General features: G+C 38.5%; 1 protein-coding gene across 1 annotated transcript in view; it reads left to right on the top strand.

The window, feature by feature from the left end:
• LOC117322900 (inactive tyrosine-protein kinase 7-like) overlaps positions 1-25,578 on the top strand; it is a 152,205-nt gene that overhangs the window by 84,387 nt on the left and 42,240 nt on the right. Inside the window, exon 3 of the mRNA XM_033877845.1 lies at positions 7,092-7,227. Within this exon, the coding sequence (XP_033733736.1) occupies positions 7,092-7,227 (136 nt within the window). The remainder of the gene's footprint in view (positions 1-7,091; positions 7,228-25,578) is intronic.

Raw genomic sequence — 25,578 nt, 5'->3', positions numbered from 1 at the left:
CATGTGGTCAATGTATGTATATGGCTGGTAACATGCTTCACATGTACAGATTTTGAGATGTAATGCTGGAGATATTGATGGATATAAAAAGTAATGGGCCATGCTAATTTGGATGGACAGAATCACTTTAACACTGCAGCATAAATAGAAGAAATGTTGGGGTGGTCAGAAGAGCAGCTCAATCAAGTGGATTGGTTACATTTCTATGGCTGTCAAGGGAGTAATATGGCCATAATAAAAAAGTTCTGGACATTGGCCATAAGACTGACCAGATCTGCTGCACCATGGTGATAGCCTGTCCAGCAGCTGTAGTGGCTAATGATGCCAGCCTCTTCCTCTCTCACCTCGCTGTGACACCCTCCCTGTCATCAGGATGACGATTGCCTTCCTCCAGTAAATGCATGTGCCTGTGTTTGCATGGCGTCACCATGACAACTGATCCACCATTTCTAGACCTAAGATAAATGAACTGGAAGGGCAGGAAGGAAGTTCTGCATCCCAAAGGGGGTCACCGAAAGTGCAAATTCCAATTACATTCCCTCGGTCCACCAGTATCAACAATTTGTTACAATGTGCAAATTGAAAGCTGCAGATGAGATAAAAGGTTATTAGGAATCACATCCCACACTCATCTGTTGTGAAGACACACTAATTATGGTGGAAAGAGGATTAGGGACTCGGATCCCCCACACACGTGGATCCTGGATCGGCCAATTACTGGGAACAACTGACATGGATAAAGATAGGAGTCCTTATAGGGGGTCACACGTTTTGTGGTTTTTGTGGTGACGGAATGTTAGGTGACATTATTAGTTGTTATAATTATCCAAGAAACAAAACACCACTGATTATTGTCTCTAGTTCACACTCCAACCACTCACAAGACGCCACAACACAGAAAGGTATTGGGATAGTAGTTATGTGGAGTATAATCTTCAGGGACATCTAAACATCACAGCATATTAACCATGAACTTGGCACCAAATACCCATTGGTCACTGATCCATCTCAACAGTCATCTGCTGCTGGACAAAGGTCTAGCAGCATTAGGAATGGTCATCTGCTGCTCTGGACAAAGGTCTGGGTAAGGCCTTATATATGGAATCATTAGCGATCAAAATCAATATCACTTTTTTTTTTTTTTTTTTTACACTTTAGAGAAATTTAAAAGAAAGCAAAAAAAAAGAAAGAAATAACTTTGAAGTCCAATGATGTTCAGGATTATAATTTTGTTGTTTGTAAAGATAACAACAAAAGATCAAATGATAACCTAAAATACTAAAATAGATCATTCGAACGTGTTGTTAGAAGGGAAAACAGATATTTGTTTTAGGTTTTTTGTGCTAATATTCATAACTTCTGAAATGCATATTTTGTTTCACAAGCCCTGTCTTCAGAATTAAGTTACAACTATTTGAATTACCATTGATATTTTAATGTTTAACCCCAATGATTTGATCACTGTTCGACCTGTCACCTGTAATGATTTTACAGGGCAAAATTGAGTGTCTTTTACAAGGTAAATAACAATTGATTTGACACAAATAAAAGTTACTGGATAAAAAAACAGGTTACATAGCACCTAAACAAATCATTGAGTGGCCTGGTGTTATGTTGAGGTCAGCCATTGTCATGGCAGGGAGCTGTGTAGGTAACCACCCAGTACAGGGCATGTGTGTGTAGCCAACCTGCTGTAATAAATCACATTGGAGAGTGGTAGACTAGGGGAGATAATTGGTCTGAGGTCATGATCAGTTGACCCTACAAAGTAGCTGTAGAGGTGGCATGAGGTCATCCATCACATTGCCCTAACAAAGTGACTATAAACTTAATCTGGATTCTGTAGCATTCACACCTCCTGTGCCAAACAACAAATTTCAATTAAAACATACCATGTAACCCATGGTAACTAGTTAGTGGTAAAACATACAGTTGTAACACTAACTAGTCACCATGTACTAATCTAGTTGTCCAACTACATGTATCATGTCAACATGTTAAACCACTATCTAAAGCCACCTCGAAATCAGTCTGCCCTCTATCCAGTCACCACTTCCAGTAATGTGGTTGTCCCACTACTGAACCACCACTGATCCGGCTGTCCCACTACTGAACCACCACTAATCCGGCTGTCCCACTACTGAACCACCACTGATCCGGCTGTCCCACTACTGAACCACCACTAATCTGGCTGTCCCACTCCTGAACCACCACTAATCCGGCTGTCCCACTACTGAACCACCACTAATCCAGCTGTCCCACTACTGAACCACCACTAATCCGGCTGTCCCACTACTGAACCACCACTAATCCAGCTGTCCCACTACTGAACCACCACTAATTCTGCTGTCCCACTACTAAACCACCACTAATCCGGCTGTCCCACTACTGAACCACCACTAATTCAGCTGTCCCACTACTAAACCACCACTAATCCGGCTGTCCCACTACTGAACCACCACTAATTCAGCTGTCCCACTACTGAACCACCACTAATACGGCTGTCCCAATACTGAACCACCACTAATCCGGCTGTCCCACTACTGAACCACCACTAATCCGGCTGTCCCACTACTGAACCACCACTAATCCGGCTGTCCCACTACTGAACCACCACTAATCCAGCTGTCATCACTAATCCGGCTGTCCCACTACTGAACCACCACTAATCCAGCTGTCATCACTAATCCGGCTGTCCCACTACTGAACCACCACTAATCCAGCTGTCATCACTAATCCAGCTGTCCCACTACTGAACCACCACTGATTCAGCTGTCCCACTACTGAACCACCACTAATTCATTTGTCCAATTACTGAACCACCACTAATCCAGCTGTCAATAATCCAGCCTCTTTTGATGGAAACAAACATTTTGAGGCCCTCTGTATAAGGACTAGATGTACATCCCAAGGGTGATATAAACTGGCTTCATTAACATCTTTATTTCCTCTTTATGATGTTTGTTTGATTAGTAAAAAAAGATTTGTACTTAGCAAAACACAATCTCCTGTGGATTCAGGCATTCATTGGAAGCTGTTTATTTGTGAATGAAGATTTTTAATTAATATTTTCAGAAATAACGATGAGAGAAATGGGCAAATGATAAATTAAACTAGTATCAATCCTCTATTTCAAGGCAGATTAATCTCCAACTCTGGAATTGTAGGCTCGTTATTAGTTACTATGGATCAGTTTACACAACGTTATTAAATGTCATGGGTTTTTTGTAATGTTGTCAAGTTAATTAGATATTTGGAAGTCATGATTACGACGTTTCTCAATAATCTTACTTGGTATGTACGTTTAACTGTGTCATGCCGCATGTTATAAATAGAACACATATATCGACATACCAGTGTTTTATATGTTTATGTTGATATTGATGCATATTTTGTGAGTTAGGTGACATCTCTATATCCCCATTAATTTTTGGTTAAAAGCCTAGATTCATCACTGGCTAATCATTAATGGCATAAGTTTATACCACAGAATGGGATATAGAGTAATTCTATCTATAATCATTAGGTAAACTACAACAAACAAAAGTCTAACTGAACATGTTCTACCACAGTAAGTAACTCCATCAGACTCCTACTGTTGAATCACCCAGTTTCACTTCCAAGTGCCATTTTAAAATGGTCTAATACCGTGTACAGACTTGAAGGTTAAAAGAATTTCCCTGAGATTGGAGTTGAGCCAAGGTGAAAAGTTTCTCTCCTAGTATACAAAACTCCACTACATCAAATTTCTTTTGTTATCTTAATTTTTATTGGTTAATTCAATTACTCCGTCCTCACCTTTAGTGACATATTGACTTTAATTAGTTACTGCTCTCAACACTTTACTTGTTATCTGGGGTTTTATTAGATCAGTTTCAGGTTGATAAATTACGTATTTTGGTGTAGTTTATTGAATTTCAGCAGATTAATTTGAAGAAATATTCATCACACTGCAATATTCTTTGACTGTCAACAATAGGTAAAGATGTTTGTTTTCAGAAAATGAAATAAACAAACCTTTTGGAGTTAATTTCATGTCATGGTGTCTAGAGCTATGTGAAACTTCAAATGAGATTTCCACATTGCTATGGACGGTTGAACATGACAAAGAACCAGAGGTCATACCAGTATCTTAAGGTCAAATGGCATAGGTCAAATGGAGTCAAAATTAGGGTTAGATTTACTACAATGTTGCTGTCTATCTTGAGATTGGATGCTATCTGGTACAAAATTGTTGGGTTCCTGTGACAACTGTTTCATGGTTGGCCGGTGCCTAACTAGGGGTGAATTCACCCCACTTTTACTGCCATAAAACTTGATAATCCTAGCTGGCTTCTATACAGAAACGTTATAGTGATTATTGGTAGGATCGGAGAGATCCACCCAGTCCGACCTATAGATGGGCGTTTATTATACTGACTGTTTTGTATTGTTTCTTTGTGTTGGTCCTGACGAGAATAATCTTGTGTATTTCAGTTTATGAGTTTAGGTCATTGTAGGAGATGCACAAAGCATCTTTTATCTCGTCTCAAATACACATCTCTATTTGTGTGGTATCATCTTTAGTACATTAAACCTGACGGAAGTGTAGTAGAGTAAACAGACCGTCTATCCAGGATATTAATACTCATTATTGCCAAGGAAATTCATCACTGATCATTTCTACCATTACATTGAATTTAAACTGTTGTTTGTCTGATATTGGGTTCAAACAAGTACAAATTCCATTAATTAACAATGAAAGTTTTTATGACGTTTTTTTCTCTTGAAAGAATTTGATCCTTTTCTTTGTTTGGTTAAAATGTTGTCATGGTTACAATGACATGTCCAATAGTAGTGTGGGTTCCTCTTTGTTTTGGAAAGTGTGTCTGTCATTGCTCCTGTCAGAATATTGACTTTGGGAACAGGCATTTGTGGTAATAAGGAAGCAGGGATGAATTGTGGGTATGGAGAGTGTAGGAAAGGTGGAGGGGGTTAGATGGTAGAGGGTAGGGAGGGTGTAGGGAACGGGGTTAGATGGTAGAGGGTAGGGAGGGTGTAGGGGAGGGGGTTAGATGGTAGAGGGTAGGGAGGGTGTAGAGGAGGGGGTTAGATGGTAGAGGGTAGGGAGGGTGTAGGGGGAGGGGGTTAGATGGTAGAGGGCAGGGAGGGGGTTAGATGGTAGAGGGTAGGGAGGGTGTGGGGGAGGGGTAGATGGTAGAGGGTAGGGAGGGTGTAGGGGAGAGGGTTAGATGGTTGAGGAAATAGAGGTTATGGAGAGTGTAGGGGAGAGGGTAGAGGGTAGGGAGGATGTAGGGGAGATATAGGGGGGGGGGCGGGGAGGGGGGTAGATGGGAAGTGGTGAGTCCAGTTTGACCTTCAGTCTATCAAACAAAGGTCAGGTTTTCATCAGTCAACAGGTGAGCAGCACAGATAGAAAACATGGAGAGCCTGTTTGTCTCTCTGTTAGGTAGTAAGCAGATCTCAGAGTATGTTCCTATCACTGAAATAAAGCTACATGTTGAAGTGCATTTGTGATTCTTTTCACATTTCACACAAAATGACAATGATAAAGCCATCACTTTTGTATGATATTTACAAGGGAGATAACCACAAGATAAAAAAAATAAAAATAGAATCTCCTTGGAGGTAGAGAGTATATAAAATTGGTTCTATACCAAACTGATGAGCGTGTGTCAATGTGTTTTTAAGAAGGGATGGTTCTCAGATGTGATTATCCACTTAGACGGGAGATGTGGTCTGTTAATATCATATTTTAGGGCTATCACATCTAAGTGTTTCTGGACTAGGTTTTAATGAGTTCCCATGATCAGCCTGGTTTATCAAAATCGCAAGTGTTTTCAAACGATTATCACCACCCAAGATATTGTGATAGGGGAGCAAGTTGCCATCATTCAGACTTTGGACACATAGTTGGTTCTTTTAGACAACCCCTACTGACCCCAGACACACGCTGTCTCTGTTTGATCATGTCATTTCACATACACTCTGCAATAGTCATTAGAACAGCTGTAAACGTTACTGCCTATACGATACACACAGTAGAAACTATTCCAAGTGTAAGAACATAGTAAATAATTACCAATTTCCTTTTTTTGGGGTCGCAGGATGAAAGATTTATACTGGAAAGTTAGATGTTTAATAATGCGTGAATACAAATATGATATATTTTTTGCCTTGAGAGATTGTAAGGGACACTAAACTGACAGTGTGTGGCTAACTTTTTGTCACAGTTAATTGGTTTATGGTTTGAATGCGATATTACCACCTCATGATAGGGAATGGCTCTGTACAAGGCTCATGTTGACTGACTCACAGCCTGCTTTATCGTGTAAAGATGGTTTTCTTTTCCATTTCTCTTGATAGATATCTTTATATATTTCACCCATCAGCAAATCTTAATGTGTGTTGGTGTGCACTTTGCTGGAGATGCAATGATCATGGTATCAACCTGCAGATGTTTACTTGTAAGGTGTGCTCAAGAGGCGCAGCCATTATACATGGGGCCAGAGGGTTCCTACAGGAAGGAGAGGAAAGCATTGTAACTGGATATCATAGATTATAGTTGTTATCTCAGATCCATAGATATTGTCAGATCATCAATACTCTTCACATAATGTTCTACTTTAATATCAAAATAAGTAATAATGAATAACAGTATTTCGTATCTGTAACTACATGACAACACGGAGATCTCCATTTCTACACTTTCAAGCGAACAAATATTTGAATTATTTTCTTGAGTGGCTATGAACCATTACAGATTAAAAGTGTTTCTTCCGAAGTGTTGTTTTTATCTTAGACGCGTTAGTATTCCTGTTTTCATTTAATGTAGAAATTTTATTGGTCATTTCAGTAAATTTCATCATGCCTCTCTCAGCATCCGTCACATCTGTTTGGTAGAGTGCTTGATTCCTTTGAGAGATCGGCTTCCCTTTATCATAGTTTGTCCATTATGTAATCTTTCTAATACACGACAAAGAAAAGATAATTCCCCATTGTTCTGCAGTCAAGACTATTCCGTTTAAATTCTGTCCCAATATATGAATGGATTCTCATGATTTTATATTGTACATACTGATATTTTCCAGGGCTGGGAAAAACAGCAGAAGTTGAGCTACGGAAACCGAAGCCTACGGAAGTGAGACTGGGCTCGGAACTGTCCTTAAAATGTATTGTCTCAGGAAATCCAGAACCAACCTACCTGTGGTACCACAACAATTTCAGGTGAGTACAGAATGTTGGTAGGTTTTGTCTACTAAAGCACTTGTTGTCGTGTGGAGGCGTATTTTGTCAAGTACACGGCCTATGTAGGATATTGGGAGTACAAGTGTAGGTTGATGGTATTGATGTTTAACGTTCAGTTATTGTGTTGCCTTTGAAGCATGGCAGACACTTAGGGATCACTTTGTCCGGCGTCACGCACCATCCTTGGTGTTGTCATTGGGTACAGGTATCATATATAAAACAGATTTTCAAAGAAGAAATGATAGAGGTACAGGTTTGATTCCTGTAGACGTGAACTGTTAACTCATTAATGGCTTTAATTAGTACTAGAATGTTAATTTTACATCACATTGTCCCTTAATTGTGATGAATGACTGAGGTTTAATTCAGTCCACTGTGCTACTTATTGTCATCAGTATTGTTGTTTAGTTTGTCATTAACAATGTAAAATTAAGAAGAAAAGAAATTAAATAAAAAAATTGTATTAAAACTTAAAAGTCTATTACACTTGTGAAGACCAAAACTTGTTAGTAATATTATAGAGGAATCCGGATGTTGATGTACTAGAAAACATATCCCTAAGTTATACAAGAAACACTTGAATGCTTGTTTTGTAGTTTGAAGTAAAATGTGGAAACGTTGAGTTTTTGGGAATATTTAATTTGAGTACCTTGTAACTGTCTTGATTTTGTATGCTTTAATGCAAAATATGTCAAGTGGGATTGTAAAACAAAGACAACAGCTACATAAAGACATAGATACTTAGTGTACGTCAAAACGAGGTTTTAGAAACAAGCTTTTAATGATATGCGCAAAGGTGATGGGATGCTGAGTAGGCTTACACCTACATACAAAAAGGACAACTCTCAGTGGCACCACAAAATCTGTTAGTCTATCTCAGCAGTGATTGGTTGAATTGGTTTGGATAGCCAACATCTGCAGTGAAGTGGTCTTTGGAGCAATCTCCATCTCTCTGGCCCATTACTTGATGTGAAGACATGATGCCATCTCCCCAGGCTTGGAGTCTAGGTATACTCCTCTTGGCAATTCACAACCTACTACCTAGAAAAGTGTAGTTCTGCTCAAATTGTGCATTATCAAAACTGTCTTAACCAGCCCCCAAACAAAAAGCAGATGATATTACTCTTAAACATGTGTGACCGGGGCATCAGTAATGGTCATAAAAACCAGGCAAAATTGCCCAAACTTGCCATGGGAACTCAGAATCATGGCTCCCATCTAGGATACACATTTCATCAAATATTTATATTGTTCAACTTTTGAAGAGTGGTTAAAGTACATGGAGTGCTGTGGTAGGTGTCAGGGTACAGCAGGCTAGTTTTGCCCTGGAATTTCAATTGAATTTTTTTTTTACAGAATTATTTCAATTATTTCAATTCTGTAAAATAAAAAAGATTTGCAAGAAGAAAAAATAAATCCTTGATTAGATATTTGAGAAATGTCATAATTGGTACCCTGATCTGGACTCCATGGTGATCAACAATCCTTAGATTCCTGAAAGGTCCTCAGACAAATTTGCTGAAAACACCATGGTGAGGGGTGAGATTCATGGGGAGATGAGATAGGCTTGAGATACCAGGATACCCACTGAAAGCTGTCTGGACCATTTTTGATATATGGTCATATCTGATAATGGGGAAAGCTGACCATTATCTGATCTGACCAGGAAGTGGTCTACAGGTTATTTATGTGCTGAATCATTTGATAACCATACTAACTTCACTGTCTAGATTTTAAAAGAACAAAAGACTTGATCATTAAGCTATATAAACTAGTTAGAATATTGCATACTTTCCATTATTTGGTCTAACTTGTGACCTACCATTCAGATAGTACAGAGCTGTTGCCAACTACTACTTTCTATTACCGATATCGCTCATTAATTTTGCCAGATAATGGTATATGTCATAGGGTAATGATTTCAAAGTCGGTATTTACATGTGAAGGATTGATTTATATATGCAGATTTCCATCAAGATTAATCTCCCTTTGCTCTGCTCTCCAGTGTATAACCATTCCTTCCCTTTAGCTCTTGCAGTAGATTAAGGCCCACTCTTCAACAGAGGTTAGATTAAGCACCCATTACATAGTTCCACCTGCAACCCTTACATCCGTTAACGCATGTCAGATGCATCCAATCATATTAGCAAAAACTAACCAATAGCCAATTAAAAGCCCTCAGTCTGAAACTGAGAATTTCAGATTGGCAAATGTTAGTTTATAGGCGTCCTTAATAGCTGTATAGTAGTGTATATGTAAGCCTCTCTCCCAGTAAGATAAACGACTGTGGATAACAGGATTTGTTTTCTTTTCTAGTATTAACTGTTGATCACCTGCCTATCTTTAATGGTTTCGTAACATTTTTCAAATACACTTTTTCGGAAGGAGAAGTTTCCATAGTATAGGGAGGGTGTACTTTGGTAAATTTGATATGTCATCATTCTGAAATTGAATCCTTGAATTTTTTCTCCTCTGAAGTTCAAGAGCACTGTATAAAGATGTAAAAAGGAATTAAAAAGTCATTTATTACACAAGTTACTTGCCAAGGCAATCAGCACTTGGTCGATACTTTTGATAACTTTGTAGTTTCTGTGAATTATGAAATGTTGGTATCCTAGTATTCAAGTAAATATAACATATCATAATAAAAGTATTTAAAGGATCGCTATATCATATTAAGTACTGCAGTAGGTAAAGCTATCAGCCGTGGGATCTGTTTTAACCTTTAGCTGTACTTCTTTGAAAATCCAAAACTCATAAAACAGGACTGAAGCATCCCAAACATAATATTTGTAGTTCATTACAGAAAATTAATTTTGTATATCTTGTACAGTGGGATTATCGTACTTGACAAGAAGGAACCGAGATGTTTTTATCATCTACAGAATTGCATTTTGGCACGTTAATGTTTTCTCTGAGTATGCGTATAGGCCCAGCAGACATTCTAACACTAGAAATGTCAGTAGAAATTCAGTATAACGTAAGTGTTTAACTAGACATTACTGATGACAACCACCCAAACTAAACACACTCTCTTAGGCTAATATGCCATATATCGCTGTTTGAAAGTGTAAACTGAAATGAAAAACAGTTCTGTGCACTTGCTGAAAATTGTTAATTTTTAAGGTTAATTCAAGGAGTTGGTCTGGCTTCCTACTTACAGCATTAGAAAGTCAGCTGCTCGTCAAAGGGCCATTTCTACAGCACCATGTACATCCGAAGCCATTCTGTTCCATCTTTACAGAAATAGATTTCAAGAGAGCCTCTTGCTATAAGATCCAACAAGTATTAAATTTGGCATTTTAAAAACAAAGGATCCCTTCACGCCTGATTGTTTTTAGAAGAGGCTAATGGGAACATTTTTCAGCGAGTAATGAGTTTTTTATTTAATCTAGAGGAGAAAATAAAGTGTTTGTGATAAAAAGTCATGTTAGTCTGTTAAAAAATTCTCTGGGAACCAGTATTGCCTTCCTGTTTTATGTCAATCATGACTGTTTTTGTTTAGAACCCCATCAACATTTTCAGATATGTCTTACAGTTCAAGACATTGCATTAAAATGTTTGCATGTAAAATGAAAATGGAATCACACTGCAAAGTTTAAGTTGTGTGAAGATTTGGGAATATCTGAATACTAGAAAGAGGAAATAAATACGTATGTATACATTCCATATAAATTCTGTTTTTTAGAACTATTCCAATTTATGTGCAAATTAATGTTTATTTGATATTTAAGTCAGCCTGCTTTGAAAAAATGGAATAAATTTCAGCAGAGAGAGAAACATGACCATATTATGTAATAGCCACAAAATTCATCAATTCAGGAATTACATGAGTGCACAAACAACAGTGGCTCGCATTCTTCCAGACGGCCTTCCTTGTAGGACATTACACATTTTCTTACAACATTCAATAACTTGTACTTTCCTGAAATGTTCATACCATTAGTAATAAAACTAATTGTATCGTTTATCAAAAATGTTTCACTTTAGGTGGGGCTAGAGAATTCAATTTAGGACAAGGGAATTTAACTTAACACATCCAAATTATGAGTGGCCTGGCTCAAAATGGGTAGATTGGATTGGTTGGGAGCAAGTCATAATATCTGTAGTAAATTTGTGTAAAAATAAAATCCTATTGAAAATAATTAAGTGTTTGGAAGCTAAGTAAGTGGCAGCTGTGTCGGTGTAGACAGATCGAGTCTGGGACAGCCTTGGTATGTTTGGGGACTACGTCTCTCACAACTTGGCTTTCCTCTTTACATTCCAAAAATGAATACAATGTTTGGCCGATCAAGGAAATGGCTATCAGCTGCAAATGAAAATCTTAGCCAATAAACGTCAGCATTGCTACCAATGACTGTACTCCAGTGTGAGGATGATACACTACACGATAGCACTCTCAACATAGCCAATTTGTTGCCATGTACACCTAATAGAAGTTCAATTTTACTGATATTAATCACTCTATTACAGATAAGTAATTTCCAACAGTTTCTGTTAGGTAATACTCAAAAATAATTTGGTTATCTTGCAAATATCATACCAAAATGTTGCATGCAGATGTACACGCTTACAAATTGAGGCCAGATGTCAACCGTTATGCATTGGGGCTGGAAGAGGTGGCAATTACACCATGGAGGACATAGAGTCGGGTACAAAAGGGAGGGGAGCTTCCTACAGGTGACACAACCCTCCCTTCTACATGTCGGGGTACACATGGGAGGGGAGTTCTACAGGTGACACTACCCTCCCTTCTACATGTCGGGGTACACATAGGAGGGGAGTTCTACAGGTGACACAACCCTCCCTTCTACATGTCGGGGTACACATGGGAGGGGAGTTCTACAGGTGACACAACCCTCCCTTCTACATGTCGGGGTACACATGGGAGGGGAGTTCTACAGGTGACACAACCCTCCCTTCTACATGTCGGGGTACACATGGGAGGGGAGTTCTACAGGTGACACAACCCTCCCTTCTACATGTCGGGGTACACATGGGAGGGGAGTTCTACAGGTGACACAACCCTCCCTTCTACATGTCGGGGTACACATAGGAGGGGAGTTCTACAGGTGACACAACCCTCCCTTCTACATGTCGGGGTACACATAGGAGGGGAGTTCTACAGGTGACACAACCCTCCCTTCTACATGTCGGGGTACACATAGGAGGGGAGCTTCCTACAGGTGACACAACCCTCCCTTCTATATGTCGGGGTACACATGGGAGGGGAGTTCTACAGGTGACACAACCCTCCCTTCTACATGTCGGGGTACACATAGGAGGGGAGCTTCCTACAGGTGACACAACCCTCCCTTCTACATGTCGGGGTACACATGGGAGGGGAGTTCTACAGGTGACACAACCCTCCCTTCTATATGTCAGGGTACACATGGGAGGGGAGTTCTACAGGTGACACAACCCTCCCTTCTACATGTCGGGGTACACATGGGAGGGGAGTTCTACAGGTGACACAACCCTCCCTTCTACATGTCGGGGTACACATGGGAGGGGAGTTCTACAGGTGACACAACCCTCCCTTCTACATGTCGGGGGTACACATAGGAGGGGAGTTCTACAGGTGACACAACCCTCCCTTCTACATGTCGGGGTACACATGGGAGGGGAGTTCTACAGGTGACACAACCTTCCCTTCAACATGTCGGGGTACACATGGGAGGGGAGTTCTACAGGTGACACAACCCTCCCTTCTACATGTCGGGGTACACATGGGAGGGGAGTTCTACAGGTGACACAACCCTCCCTTCTACATGTCGGGGTACACATGGGAGGGGAGCTTCCTACAGGTGACACAACCCTCCCTTCTACATGTCGGGGTACACATGGGAGGGGAGTTCTACAGGTGACACAACCCTCCCCTTCAACATGTCGGGGTACACATGGGAGGGGAGTTCTACAGGTGACACAACCCTCCCTTCTACATGTCGGGGTACACATGGGAGGGGAGTTCTACAGGTGACACAATCCTCCCTTCTACATGTCGGGGTACACATGGGAGGGGAGTTCTACAGGTGACACAACCCTCCCTTCTACATGTCGGGGTACACATGGGAGGGGAGTTCTACAGGTGACACAACCCTCCCTTCTACATGTCGGGGTACACATGGGAGGGGAGCTTCCTACAGGTGACACAACCCTCCCTTCTACATGTCGGGGTACACATGGGAGGGGAGTTCTACAGGTGACACAACCTTCCCTTCAACATGTCGGGGTACACATGGGAGGGGAGTTCTACAGGTGACACAACCCTCCCTTCTACATGTCGGGGTACACATGGGAGGGGAGTTCTACAGGTGACACAACCCTCCCTTCTACATGTCGGGGTACACATGGGAGAGGGAGTTCTACAGGTGACACAACCCTCCCTTCTACATGTCGGGGTACACATGGGAGGGGAGTTCTACAGGTGACACAACCCTCCCTTCTACATGTCGGGGTACACATAGGAGGGGAGTTCTACAGGTGACACAACCCTCCCTTCTACATGTCGGGGTACACATGGGAGGGGAGTTCTACAGGTGACACAACCCTCCCTTCTACATGTCGGGGTACACATGGGAGAGGAGTTCTACAGGTGACACAACCCTCCCTTCTACATGTCGGGGTACACATGGGAGGGGAGTTCTACAGGTGACACAACCCTCCCTTCTACATGTCGGGGTACACATGGGAGGGGAGTTCTACAGGAGTTTCAGTCCATGGTACGTTACATTTTCCATATTTCTCATGTGAAAGGATTAACCTAACATGTTATACAACTAACAAAGGACCTGCAAAAAATGTATACAGCTTGATATAAGTATGCTACCATAATATCCTCTGAGATATGACATACAGGCCTTAGAGGTGCTTTGGTGAAGCTGTCACTTCTGAACTGTGACAATAGTAATGGGAGCGATAAGCACAACAAGAATGTCTTACCCACAGATTTTTACGGGTTTCATACATAATATGTATCCCCTGAAGGCCTCAGTCTTTGTTACAAGCAGCGCTGTCATTTTTGAAGAGAGCTAGCATATTCCATTTGGGGATCGGGTTTGCTCCCTTTCAACCTTACCAGCTGGGCATCTGGAACTGTTCTTGAGGAAATTAAAAAAAAATATATTGACAGTATGGTTGAATTGTCAGCAATTTCCTTTTCCAACAAGAGAAGCGAAATTTACTAGATGTGAAAACATGCAAACTGAGTTAAGGCTGATATTGATAAGAATTTCTGCAGATAACATGACAGTTGATGATGAAAATAATGATTTCATTTTACCTGTTTTGCTTTTTATTTGAAAGCTTCAGTCATCGTGTTTATTCCATGGTTGTAATATATCAGCTACAAGGAAATTACTGATGAATTGGATTTTGTGGTAATATTTGAGTGTCGGTTCAAAATGCCTTTCTCAAATTTTGAAAAAGACAGATTTTGAGATCTTGACAGAATCTGTGAAAAAAAAACACTCTGGAAGTGTCAGTATTCTAACAGACGCAATTACTCATACATAAATGCTTTGGAAAATGCCTGAAAATGTCATTTACAGGATTAGAGATTTAGACAGTCGTGTTCATGTGTAATGATGACATAGGATTAGAGATTTAGACAGTGGTGTACATGTGTAATGATGACATAGGATTAGAGATTTAGACAGTGGTGTACATGTGTAATGATGACATAGGATTAGAGATTTAGACAGTGGTGTACATGTGTAATGATGACATAGGATTAGAGATTTAGACAGTCATGTACATGTGTAATGATGACACAGGATTAGAGATTTAGACAGTCGTGTTCATGTGTAATGATGACATAGGATTAGAGATTTAGACAGTCGTGTACATGTGTAATGATGACATAAGATTAGAGATTTAGACAGTCGTGTACATGTGTAATGATGACATAGGATTAGAGATTTAGACAGTCGTGTACATGTGTAATGATGACATAGGATTAGAGATTTAGACAGTCGTGTACATGTGTAATGATGACATAGGATTAGAGATTTAGACAGTCGTGTTCATGTGTAATGATGACATAGGATTAGAGATTTAGACAGTCGTGTACATGTGTAATGATGACATAGGATTAGAGATTTAGACAGTCGTGTTCATGTGTAATGATGACATAGGATTAGAGATTTAGACAGTCGTGTACATGTGTAATGATGATATAGGATTAGAGATTTAGACAGTCGTGTACATGTGTAATGATGACATAGGATTAGAGATTTAGACAGTCGTGTTCATGTGTAATGATGACATGGATTAGAGATTTAGACAGTCGTGTACATCTGTACTGATGACATAAGATTAGAGATTTAGACAGTCGTGTACATGTGTAATGATGACATAAGATTAGAGATTTAGACAGTCGTGTACATGTGTAATGATGACATAGGATTAGAGATTTAGACAGTCGTGTACATGTGTAATGATGACATAGGATTAGAGATTTAGACAGTCGTGTACATGTGTAATGATGACATAGGATTAGAGATTTAGACAGTCGTGTACATGTGTAATGATGACATAGGATTAGAGATTTAGACCGTCGTGTACATGTGTAATGATGACATAGGATTAGAGATTTAGACAGTCGTGTACATGTGTAATGATGACACAGGATTAGAGATTTAGACAGTCGTGTACATCTGTACTGATGACATAGGATTAGAGATTTAGACAGTCGTGTACATGTGTAATGATGATATAGGATTAGAGATTTAGACAGTCGTGTACATGTGTAATGATGACATAAGATTAGAGATTTAGACAGTCGTGTACATGTGTAATGATTACATAGGATTAGAGATTTAGACAGTGGTGTAGACATAGGATTAGAGATTTAGACAGTCGTGTACATGTGTAATTATGACATAGGATTAGAGATTTAGACAGTCATGTACATGTGTAATGATGACATAAGATTAGAGATTTAAACAGTCGTGTTCATGTGTAATGATGACATAGGATTAGAGATTTAGACAGTCATGTACATGTGTAATGATGACATAGGATTAGAGATTTAGACAGTCGTGTACATGATTTAGACAGATAAATGATATACATGTGCTACTTTTGAAATAAGAACACCAGGATGACACTCGGCCGATGTAGTCAAAAAGATGTTTTACACACTGCATGACTTGATCAATGGCAGAGCTGTGCAGAAATCCTAATTAGAATTCGAAATTCAGTTATACACCCATCAAAATTGATGTGAGGTTCAGGTTGTCTGTCCATCTGTCTGTCTTGTGCAAACTTTGGGTTGTCCAGAGATCTGTTTTCCAATGTGTAGTTGTGTTTTTCTGTATGGGGATCTGAGATACATAGTTCGACAATGTGACTTCCATACTGTGTCAGTTTGTGTTTCTCAAGAAGACGGGCCAGTCTGTCCTTGGGCAAGTCACTTACTCAAATTGCTGTGGATGGCATTTGACAGCTAGGCCTCTCATATGTTGTTCGTCAGTGAGGTAGGGGACCTTGGGACCCATGGAGACCCTGCCTCAAAGTGGCCTTCGAACCTGCCTCAAAGTGGCCTTCGCTGTTCTCTGGGTGATTAACCCAGCAAACACACAAAACCCGAGTGGCATTTTGATTCATTAATTTTATAAGAGTTGGTTTAATCAAGTTTGAGTTTCAGGATTTTTGGGTCAAGGTCAAGGTCACTGTTACTATTTTTAGAGGAGGCACGTAGGGGACATGTATTGTTTTAGCAATACTCTCAGAATGCTTGTTTTATTGAGTTTCTGTTGATGTCAGAATGCTAATTGGTCAGCTTTATTCCTGTCTTATGGTGGTAAAGTTATAAATAGTAACAGCTTTCTTACATATGAAAATGGAGAAATATTTCAGCTGGAGCCTGACAACCTAAACACTGTATATTGTGGAAGTTAGAAGGAATTGAAGATGGACAAGCTCTAAGACTGGAGTGTTGTGATCCTGATAAGACATGCTTCAGGCAGCTCAAGTATCCAATCCAGCTTTCCCAAATACTGATGATTGAGAGAGAGATTCTTTACTCTTCTCATTTTTACATTTTATTTCTGTATAAAATGCCAAGAACATTTCAAAAATTTAATTGGCATTTATAAAAAAAAAACCTGTTTGTTTGACTTGTTGGAGCTAACGTACCAACTTTCTTTCTATTGGCAGTTTATGTGAAGGTCTATCATAGTTTATTTGTGTGGCAAGATATACCTAAGGATATTTGAAACATTATTGCCATTTTCACTACACAAAGTGCTGCTATAGTGTCATCATGACATGCCTTCTCTATAGTGTCATCATGACATGCCTTCTCTATAGTGTCATCATGACATGCCTTCTCTATAGTGTCATCATGACATGCCTTCTCTATAGTGTCATCATGAAATGCCTTCTCTATAGTGTCATTAACTTGTATACCTTCCAAGTACATCATCAGTCTTTGTGTAAATTCAAAAGCATCATCAGTGCTCCAGATAGCTTGTGTGAATGCATATTTATGCACAATATTTCGCAAATAACACAATGCAAAATCCAGTTACTTACATCAGACTCTGGATCCAATTTTTAGCAGATTAGAATTCATTTGACAGTGACGCTTATCAAGTAATGAAGCGTGTTAAAGTTTAGATGATCACGAAAAGTGGCAAAAAATAGGGCTTTCCAAGTGACAACAACAGTGGTCATACAGTTTCGAATGTGGTTTCCGCAGAAGGGAATAAAGTCTGAAACGGAGTCCAAACATATATCAAAGAAATAACAAGTTATAGGTAGGAACAATTACTGAACTTTATCTAAACATGAAACAATTGATTCCCAGACCTGATGTAACCCAAACAAGGTCAAAGTAGCTAGGTTATAAAGGTCCATAAGAATGTACATGTATATGCCTAATGATTTTAATTTGAAATGTATGTCACACTTTAATTTTGAGAATGACAAGGTCTTTACAAAATATAGTTCAAGCATTAATTGGAATGTGACAGGAAATATGTGGATCAGCTCTAAACTAACCATTCCATATAAACAGCAAATGTATTGGTAAATTGTGAGAAGAAGAGGTTGTTCTGAAGATAGAGGTTCACTCCACTTTCTCAAGATATGAGTGGGAAAAAACCCCATCACTTTCTTAAGGAAAGTATGGTTAAAAACACTACCTGTTCAAAAGAGATCTGAACTACTGATCATATCATTTACACCTTCTATATAAGAACATCAATTCTCATATACCTTTTAAGATATTTTTTATTCATTAGACAATGGTTATGAGTTTGCCCATTGGAAAACTGTTTGATGTTCTGTTGGAGACAATACCTCGGACATCTGTACAATATCCCACATATACACTAGGCTTAGCTGTGTATTGGAGCTTGTGCATATGATCAAATATCGCTCTGTTTGAATTATAAAAAAAATGGTTTCTTATTCATATCGACATTCTGGTATTTTGAATTTTGAATTATAAAATGAATGTATCTCAAGGTTTATGTAAACACATTAAATGGTGCTATTTGTAACTATTGCATGGCTGTTTGCTGTAATATTGACTTAGATGATTGATTTTTCCATGGCCTTTTTTGGTGGAGGTATTTACAGATGACAAATAGAAACTGATCTATTGCTTGGAGATCTATATGAACAGTGTTGGTGTGGGGTATTGGTCTAAAGCTTGGAGATCTATGGACAGTGTTGGTGTGGGGTATTGGTCTAAAGCTTGGATATCTATAGACAGTGTTGGTGTGGGTGTATGTCTAAAAGCTTGGAGATCTATGGACAGTGTTGGTGTGGGGTGTATGTCTAAAGCTTGGAGATCTATGGACAGTGTTGGTTTGGGGTGTATGTCTAAAGCTTGGAGATCTATGGACAGTGTTAGTGTGTGGTGTATGTCTAAAGCTTGGAGATCTATGGACAGTGTTGGTGTGGGGTGTATGTCTAAAGCTTGGAGATCTATGGACAGTGTTAGTGTGTGGTGTATGTCTAAAGCTTGGAGATCTATGGACAGTGTTGGTGTGGGGTGTATGTCTAAAGCTTGGAGATCTATGGACAGTGTTAGTGTGTGGGTGTATGTCTAAAGCTTGGAGATCTATAGACAGTGTTGGTGTGGGGTGTATGTCTAAAGCTTGGAGATCTATGGACAGTGTTAGTGTGTGGTGTATGTCTAAAGCTTGGAGATCTATGGACAGTGTTGGTGTGGGGTGTATGTCTAAAGCTTGGAGATCTATGGACATAGTTGGTTTGGGGTGTATGTCTAAAGCTTGGAGATCTATGGACAGTGTTGTGTGGGGTGTATGTCTAAATCTTGGAGATCTATGGACAGTGTTAGTGTGTGGTGTATGTCTAAAGCTTGGAGATCTATGGACAGTGTTAGTGTGTGGTGTATGTCTAAAGCTTGGAGATCTATGGACAGTGTTAGTGTGTGGTGTATGTCTAAAGCTTGGAGATCTATGGACAGTGTTGGTGTGGGGTGTATGTCTAAAGCTTGGAGATCTATGGACAGTGTTGGTGTGGGGTGTATGTCGAAAGCTTGGAGATCTATGGACAGTGTTGGTGTGGAGTATTGGTCTAAAGCTTGGATATCTATGGACAGTGTTGGTTTGGGGTGTATGTCTAAAGCTTGGAGATCTATGGACAGTGTTGGTTTGGGGTGTATGTCTAAAGCTTGGAGATCTATGGACAGTGTTGGTTTGGGGTGTATGTCTAAAGCTTGGAGATCTATGGACAGTGTTGGTTTGGGGTGTATGTCTAAAGCTTGGAGATCAATGGACAGTGTTGGTTTGGGGTGTATGTCTAAAGCTTTGGAGATCTATGGACAGTGTTGGTGTGGGGTATTGGTCTAAATCTTGGAGATCTATGGACAGTGTTGGTTTGGGGTGTATGTCTAAAGCTTGGAATATCTATGGACAGTGTCGGTGTGGAGTATAGGTCTAAGGTGTGAATTATCAGCAGTGTGGCAGGTAATCAGATGAGAAATGAGAAATCAGTTCCATGCCTCAGTAGATACAATCATTATTATTATGATATTTGATAGAATACAGACAGAATTATGAGCCTATACACAGCGGAGTGATAACTCCTAGTGGTTGCTCATCACTCAACTAAGGTCACAGAAGGTCAGATAACTAACCAGAAGGTCTGTATATATAGATCAATAATAACTCCTCTTTATTAATTATTGATGATAGACAAATCGTTCCAACACTTCCATGCTTATCAGTCTATGGCTGCAGCTGCTGGAGTGACCAATGGTCATTTCCGCTCTCCATGTAGGTGGTGCTGGTTTATGTAGCTATAATAGAGTAACAATAATACAACATTATAGTAGGCTAACACAAAAGTAGACAGTCGGACAGATTTCTATCCATTTAGTAATAATATGTGTAGTATTTTGTTACAAAGACTGCAGCTGGGTTTGTGTTCTAAGGCTCAATGCAAGAACATGTTATGGATAATTGTCTTTATTGTGCAGAAACATTAAAAATTACTTGTTTAGTTGTGGGTGACTTGAAACTTTTTGGAGGGTATGCAAGATACTTGCTGGCGTTAAACAGAAACTGCTGCTATCTTTGGGCTCTTATTTTCATGCTGTTTCCACAATTTACTTGCTGAGTTTAGGCTTTTTGTGTCAGAACCATAATGGAAATAGTCTATATGGGTGAGTTTTAGTGTCGTCCCCATGGTCACAAAATCATTAGCATCACATCATTAGCCCAGGTTGTGTCTGAAATGTAAATTCTGTAAATTGTCCAACACCACTCACTGTTGGCTGTGATATCCTATATATGACCTTTTCATTTACCAAACACCAGGTATTAACGAAAATCTAATAGGTACCATACAGCAAAGACATTGTATGATCCATCAGAGTCGACGCTGGCTGTTCTTACATCTGTACCTCAGATCCAAGGCTGTCAGGAATATAGCTGAAATCAGTTTTTATCCTGCTGTAGAAAAATGTATAAGAAAATAAATCATCTTTGATTCCACTAGCACATTGCCATTAGTGAAATAAACCAGTAAATGACAGTGTGTGAAAGGTCTGAATACCAAAGGTCATTTCATTAACCAGAGAATGTAATGTAAGCGGTATATATCATCACAAAGGGTTAGGAAAAATATAGCTGGTAGATCTTTTAATTAGTTTCCTAAAATAAATAAAACACTATTTTGTGCATTTTCGCTAAAATGATAAAGGTTAAAGTGAAGTTGACGTCTCTTATCTTTTGTTATCCAAACCACAACGATTGCTGAAAATCAAAATGATGATGAAAAAATATACAGTTAAACTCATTGTATTGTCTTTTCTCAAGTATGTATAAAATGATTATTTAATTGCTAAATTCAGAAAAAATATCAGAAAGTTTAATGATGACTTTCATGCTTTGTTGGGCTTTAATTAGCAATGTATGGCATTTGGTTTTCTTACAGTTTTGTCAAAAGTGAAAGAAAATTCAGAACACATTTTGATGTAATACACCAACTGCTACTTTCTACATGGTCACCCAAGTAATATTCGGTAACTATCCTAAAGAAAAAAAGTTAAACATTGGAAATACAAGTTCATCTTTGAGATTGAGGTCAACTGGTAGAAAATAAAAATATATGATTCCATACATGTATTTGAACTGAAATCAATTTAAAAAAAATAAGCCTTGAGCCTTTCATGATCATCATTTTTTATTCACTTTCAATCTCTTTGTCTTTTCAAAATGAATCCCTGAGAATTACCTTACGTACCAGAACATGTACCTTTAAAGATATTTTACCTATTGGCTATAAGAGTCATTGAAGAAAATTGCCTTGTTTACACTTAAACAATTTTCTGACTATCCCAATAAAGCATCATGTCACTTTCTCAACCAGTGATACGAGTTGAGAATTAATCTCTGGGGAAGCATGCTGATGTGGGTGACATTAGAAGACTTGTTGAGCCAACTTTGATGATGCAGCAAGAAGCCTGACTACCTGTGGGCAGTTTGATTATATATCTGGCTAGGTAAATCCAACAGGGTGTACTCCCTTTATGGTACTTGAGTGGCTTACCTGGTCTTCAGGTGTGAAGCCTCGGCTTTGATGATGTAGGGCGAGAAAAATGCTATATGAATGATTGACCGTGTAGGAAAACAATAGATTATCATATTGATATATGTATTGGTATTATCCGCAGTAGGTTTTCTCTTTGTGTTTGGCTTCCATCACCTGGGAATCGTATATCCACATAACAATTTGTTTACCAACAACACACTTTCTGTCGGTAATGAAAAAAATGGGATGTTCTAGGTAATGGTTGGGTGCATTTCAAGTGTTCTAGCCTTACCTATTAAAGGAATTGGCAGTAGAAGACTGATGTCCTGCGGGTTCCAGCAAGAAATTGATCAAACAGTTGATTTGTTTTCAGAGGAACTGCTGAGAATAGCTCTTAAACTTGTGTTTTTGCCAACATGTTGTTGAGTTTACTGCAATTTTACCAATTTAAAGGAGCTAAAACATCATGGAAATAGGCTTCTCCTTTTTGAATATTTTCAGAAAAATTAATGATGCATCACATTTTCCAGACAAATGTTTTGAGACTGGTATTATGCAGTACAGTACAAGGGGGAATTCAAGGATATACCAAAACCATACAGCTTAGATAATATATACTTCAGATAACATATAGCTGAGATAATATATACTTTAGATAACATATAGCTGAGATAATGTATACTTCAGATAACATATAGCTGAGATAATGTATACTTCAGATAACATATAGCTGAGATAATATATACTTCAGATAACATATAGCTGAGATAATGTATACTTCAGATAACATATAGCTTAGATAATGTATACTTCAGATAACGTATAGCTGAGATAATGTATACTTCAGATAACATATAGCTGAGATAATATATACTTCAGATAACATATAACTGAGATAATGTATACTTCAGATAACATATAGCTGAGATAATGTATACTTCAGATAACATATAGCTGAGATAATATATACTTCAGATAACATATAGCTGAGATAATATATACTTCAGATAACATATAGCTGAGATAATATATACTTCAGATAACATATAGCTGAGATAATGTATACTTCAGATAACATATAGCTGAGATAATGTATACTTCAGATAACATATAGCTGAGATAATGTATACTTCAGATAACATATAGCTGAGATAATGTATACTTCAGATAACATATAGCTGAGATAATATATACTTCAGATAACATATAACTGAGATAATGTATACTTCAGATAACATATAGCTGAGATAATGTATACTTCAGATAACATATAGCTGAGATAATGTATACTTCAGATAACATATAGCTGAGATAATATATACTTCAGATAACATATAGCTGAGATAACCTATATATAGCTATAGCTTATAGATAACTATAACTTAGTTAACCAATTTTGGATTTAGGGTGGAAACTTCTGTAAAACATGTATCAGTTAAACAAGTTTATCTATAAAAAAAAAACCTCCTTATCAGATTGTGTAGAACTATTTGGCTAGAAACCATTCAACATGATCTTCAAAGTAACAAAAACCAGGGCAGAGTCATTCATACTGAACTAAACTGGTGCCCTTGAAGGAAATTTTGTAATGAAAATCATTATTAAGGCTGTTGATGGCGCTGTCTGCCATTATTTTGACAATAACGACTGATGCTCTATCTTGTTTGGGTTTTCGGGCATTGTTGGGTGTTTTACAAATGCTTTGAAATCCTGAACTTGCCTCTGCAAGGCACACTCTCAAAGAAGGTTGATTGTTGTGCCTTGTGTGATAGAGCTGGCCTGATGCTGTGGTGTCACTCTGTTTACAGTGCTACCTACACAGGAGACTTTGATAGTGTAGCTATTGACACTGAACAGATCCCAAATTGGCTTTTAATGAAGCAAATAGCACCATAAACCAGCTCCAATTTGCCAGGGTCTGACAGTCGCAATGACAGGAAGTGCTTTATTTGTAATCACTTGTAGCTTTCTTGTTTCTTTAGGTTCTTACATTCAGGAATGGTGAGAAACACAGAACTGATTTTGTCAAAGATCATTGCTGATGTCATAAGTCTCTATCTCATGAACAACTGTGCTCTATGTTCTGTTAGCACTGTTTTTTTTCATTGTTAAATGTTCAAGGTTGAAACCATCATGGAATTTCTGATAGGGCTTTATCGTTCATGTTTCTTCTACGTGAAAATGGTTTGGTTAAAATTTTTACTTTCATTAATGATAAAATAATAGATTTGTGTCTTATTTGTCTCCCCTTGATTGCTGCTTATCCAAAGGAAAAGTACATGTAACCAGGCAATAGGTTGATTGTGATGTAAACATAAAAATCATTTACCAGTTTAATTTATTGGTATTTCAAGGCCACGTTCTGCCATTAATTGCCCAGTATTAAACATTTCGTATGCAGGTGGAATTTTGTGAGGGTCAAAGGTCACATTGACCTTAACCCATGAAGAACATGATCTGCCATAGAGGGATACTGTTGTAACCAGAAGAACATCCCTATCCTACCTTGGCCCCGTTATTACCTCGTAACCATAAACCATTGTTCGGTACATGCTTCCATAGGTCTGTCAAAAACATCTTGATTTGTCAGATGTGACCTTCAACCTTTGCACAAATACATGGATACCTTACACCACCATATGTAAATGCTGTGCAGCAGGGGGAAAATTGTTTGTACATAAACAGTATATATGATCCCAACATAGTTTTTCTCAAATGTAACATCTTTGTAAGAAGATTGTTGTGTATGTGAATGATATATAGGCAAGTTCTGACCCAACATCCCAAGAAAATTCCTCATAAATTCAAACTACTATATCTGTTTACCGACTTGTTTATTTTTTCTGTCTGATTTTTGGTTTATTACCATGTAAAAGACTTGACAATTAGAGGGAAGGATGCTGTGATGGGCAGTAGTCTAATGTGTAATTATAGAGAACCTTGCTAACTCATGGTTTACAAGCATTCTGATCCCGATACAGTCAGTCCGTTTATATCCTTGATGTGAATTTTCCTTCCAGGGCTATGAGCTTTTCAAGAGCTAGAGAGAAAACAGAAAAATCTATTTACCTCAATGTTTGAAAGTATTTTGAAATTACTTTTTTTAATAATCATTTAAATTCACATTAATGATAATTACTTAAGGTAGCAGAAGTTTTCCATGAAAATGGAATGTTTGACTTTATCTCCATGGTAACCACTAGAGGGCACTGATAGAATGAACAATCAGATCTGTTTCTATGGAAGGGGAGATGGACAGACAACAGAAGATACAGAACTGAAGTCCGTATAAATATCAGGAGTTAATGATTGAAG

This window comes from Pecten maximus, chromosome 3, assembly GCF_902652985.1.
Source record: "Pecten maximus chromosome 3, xPecMax1.1, whole genome shotgun sequence".
In the NCBI taxonomy this organism is placed as follows: domain Eukaryota; kingdom Metazoa; phylum Mollusca; class Bivalvia; order Pectinida; family Pectinidae; genus Pecten; species Pecten maximus.
The sequence above is the reverse complement of the archived record's forward strand: the minus strand, read 5'-3'. Positions and strand labels throughout refer to the sequence as shown.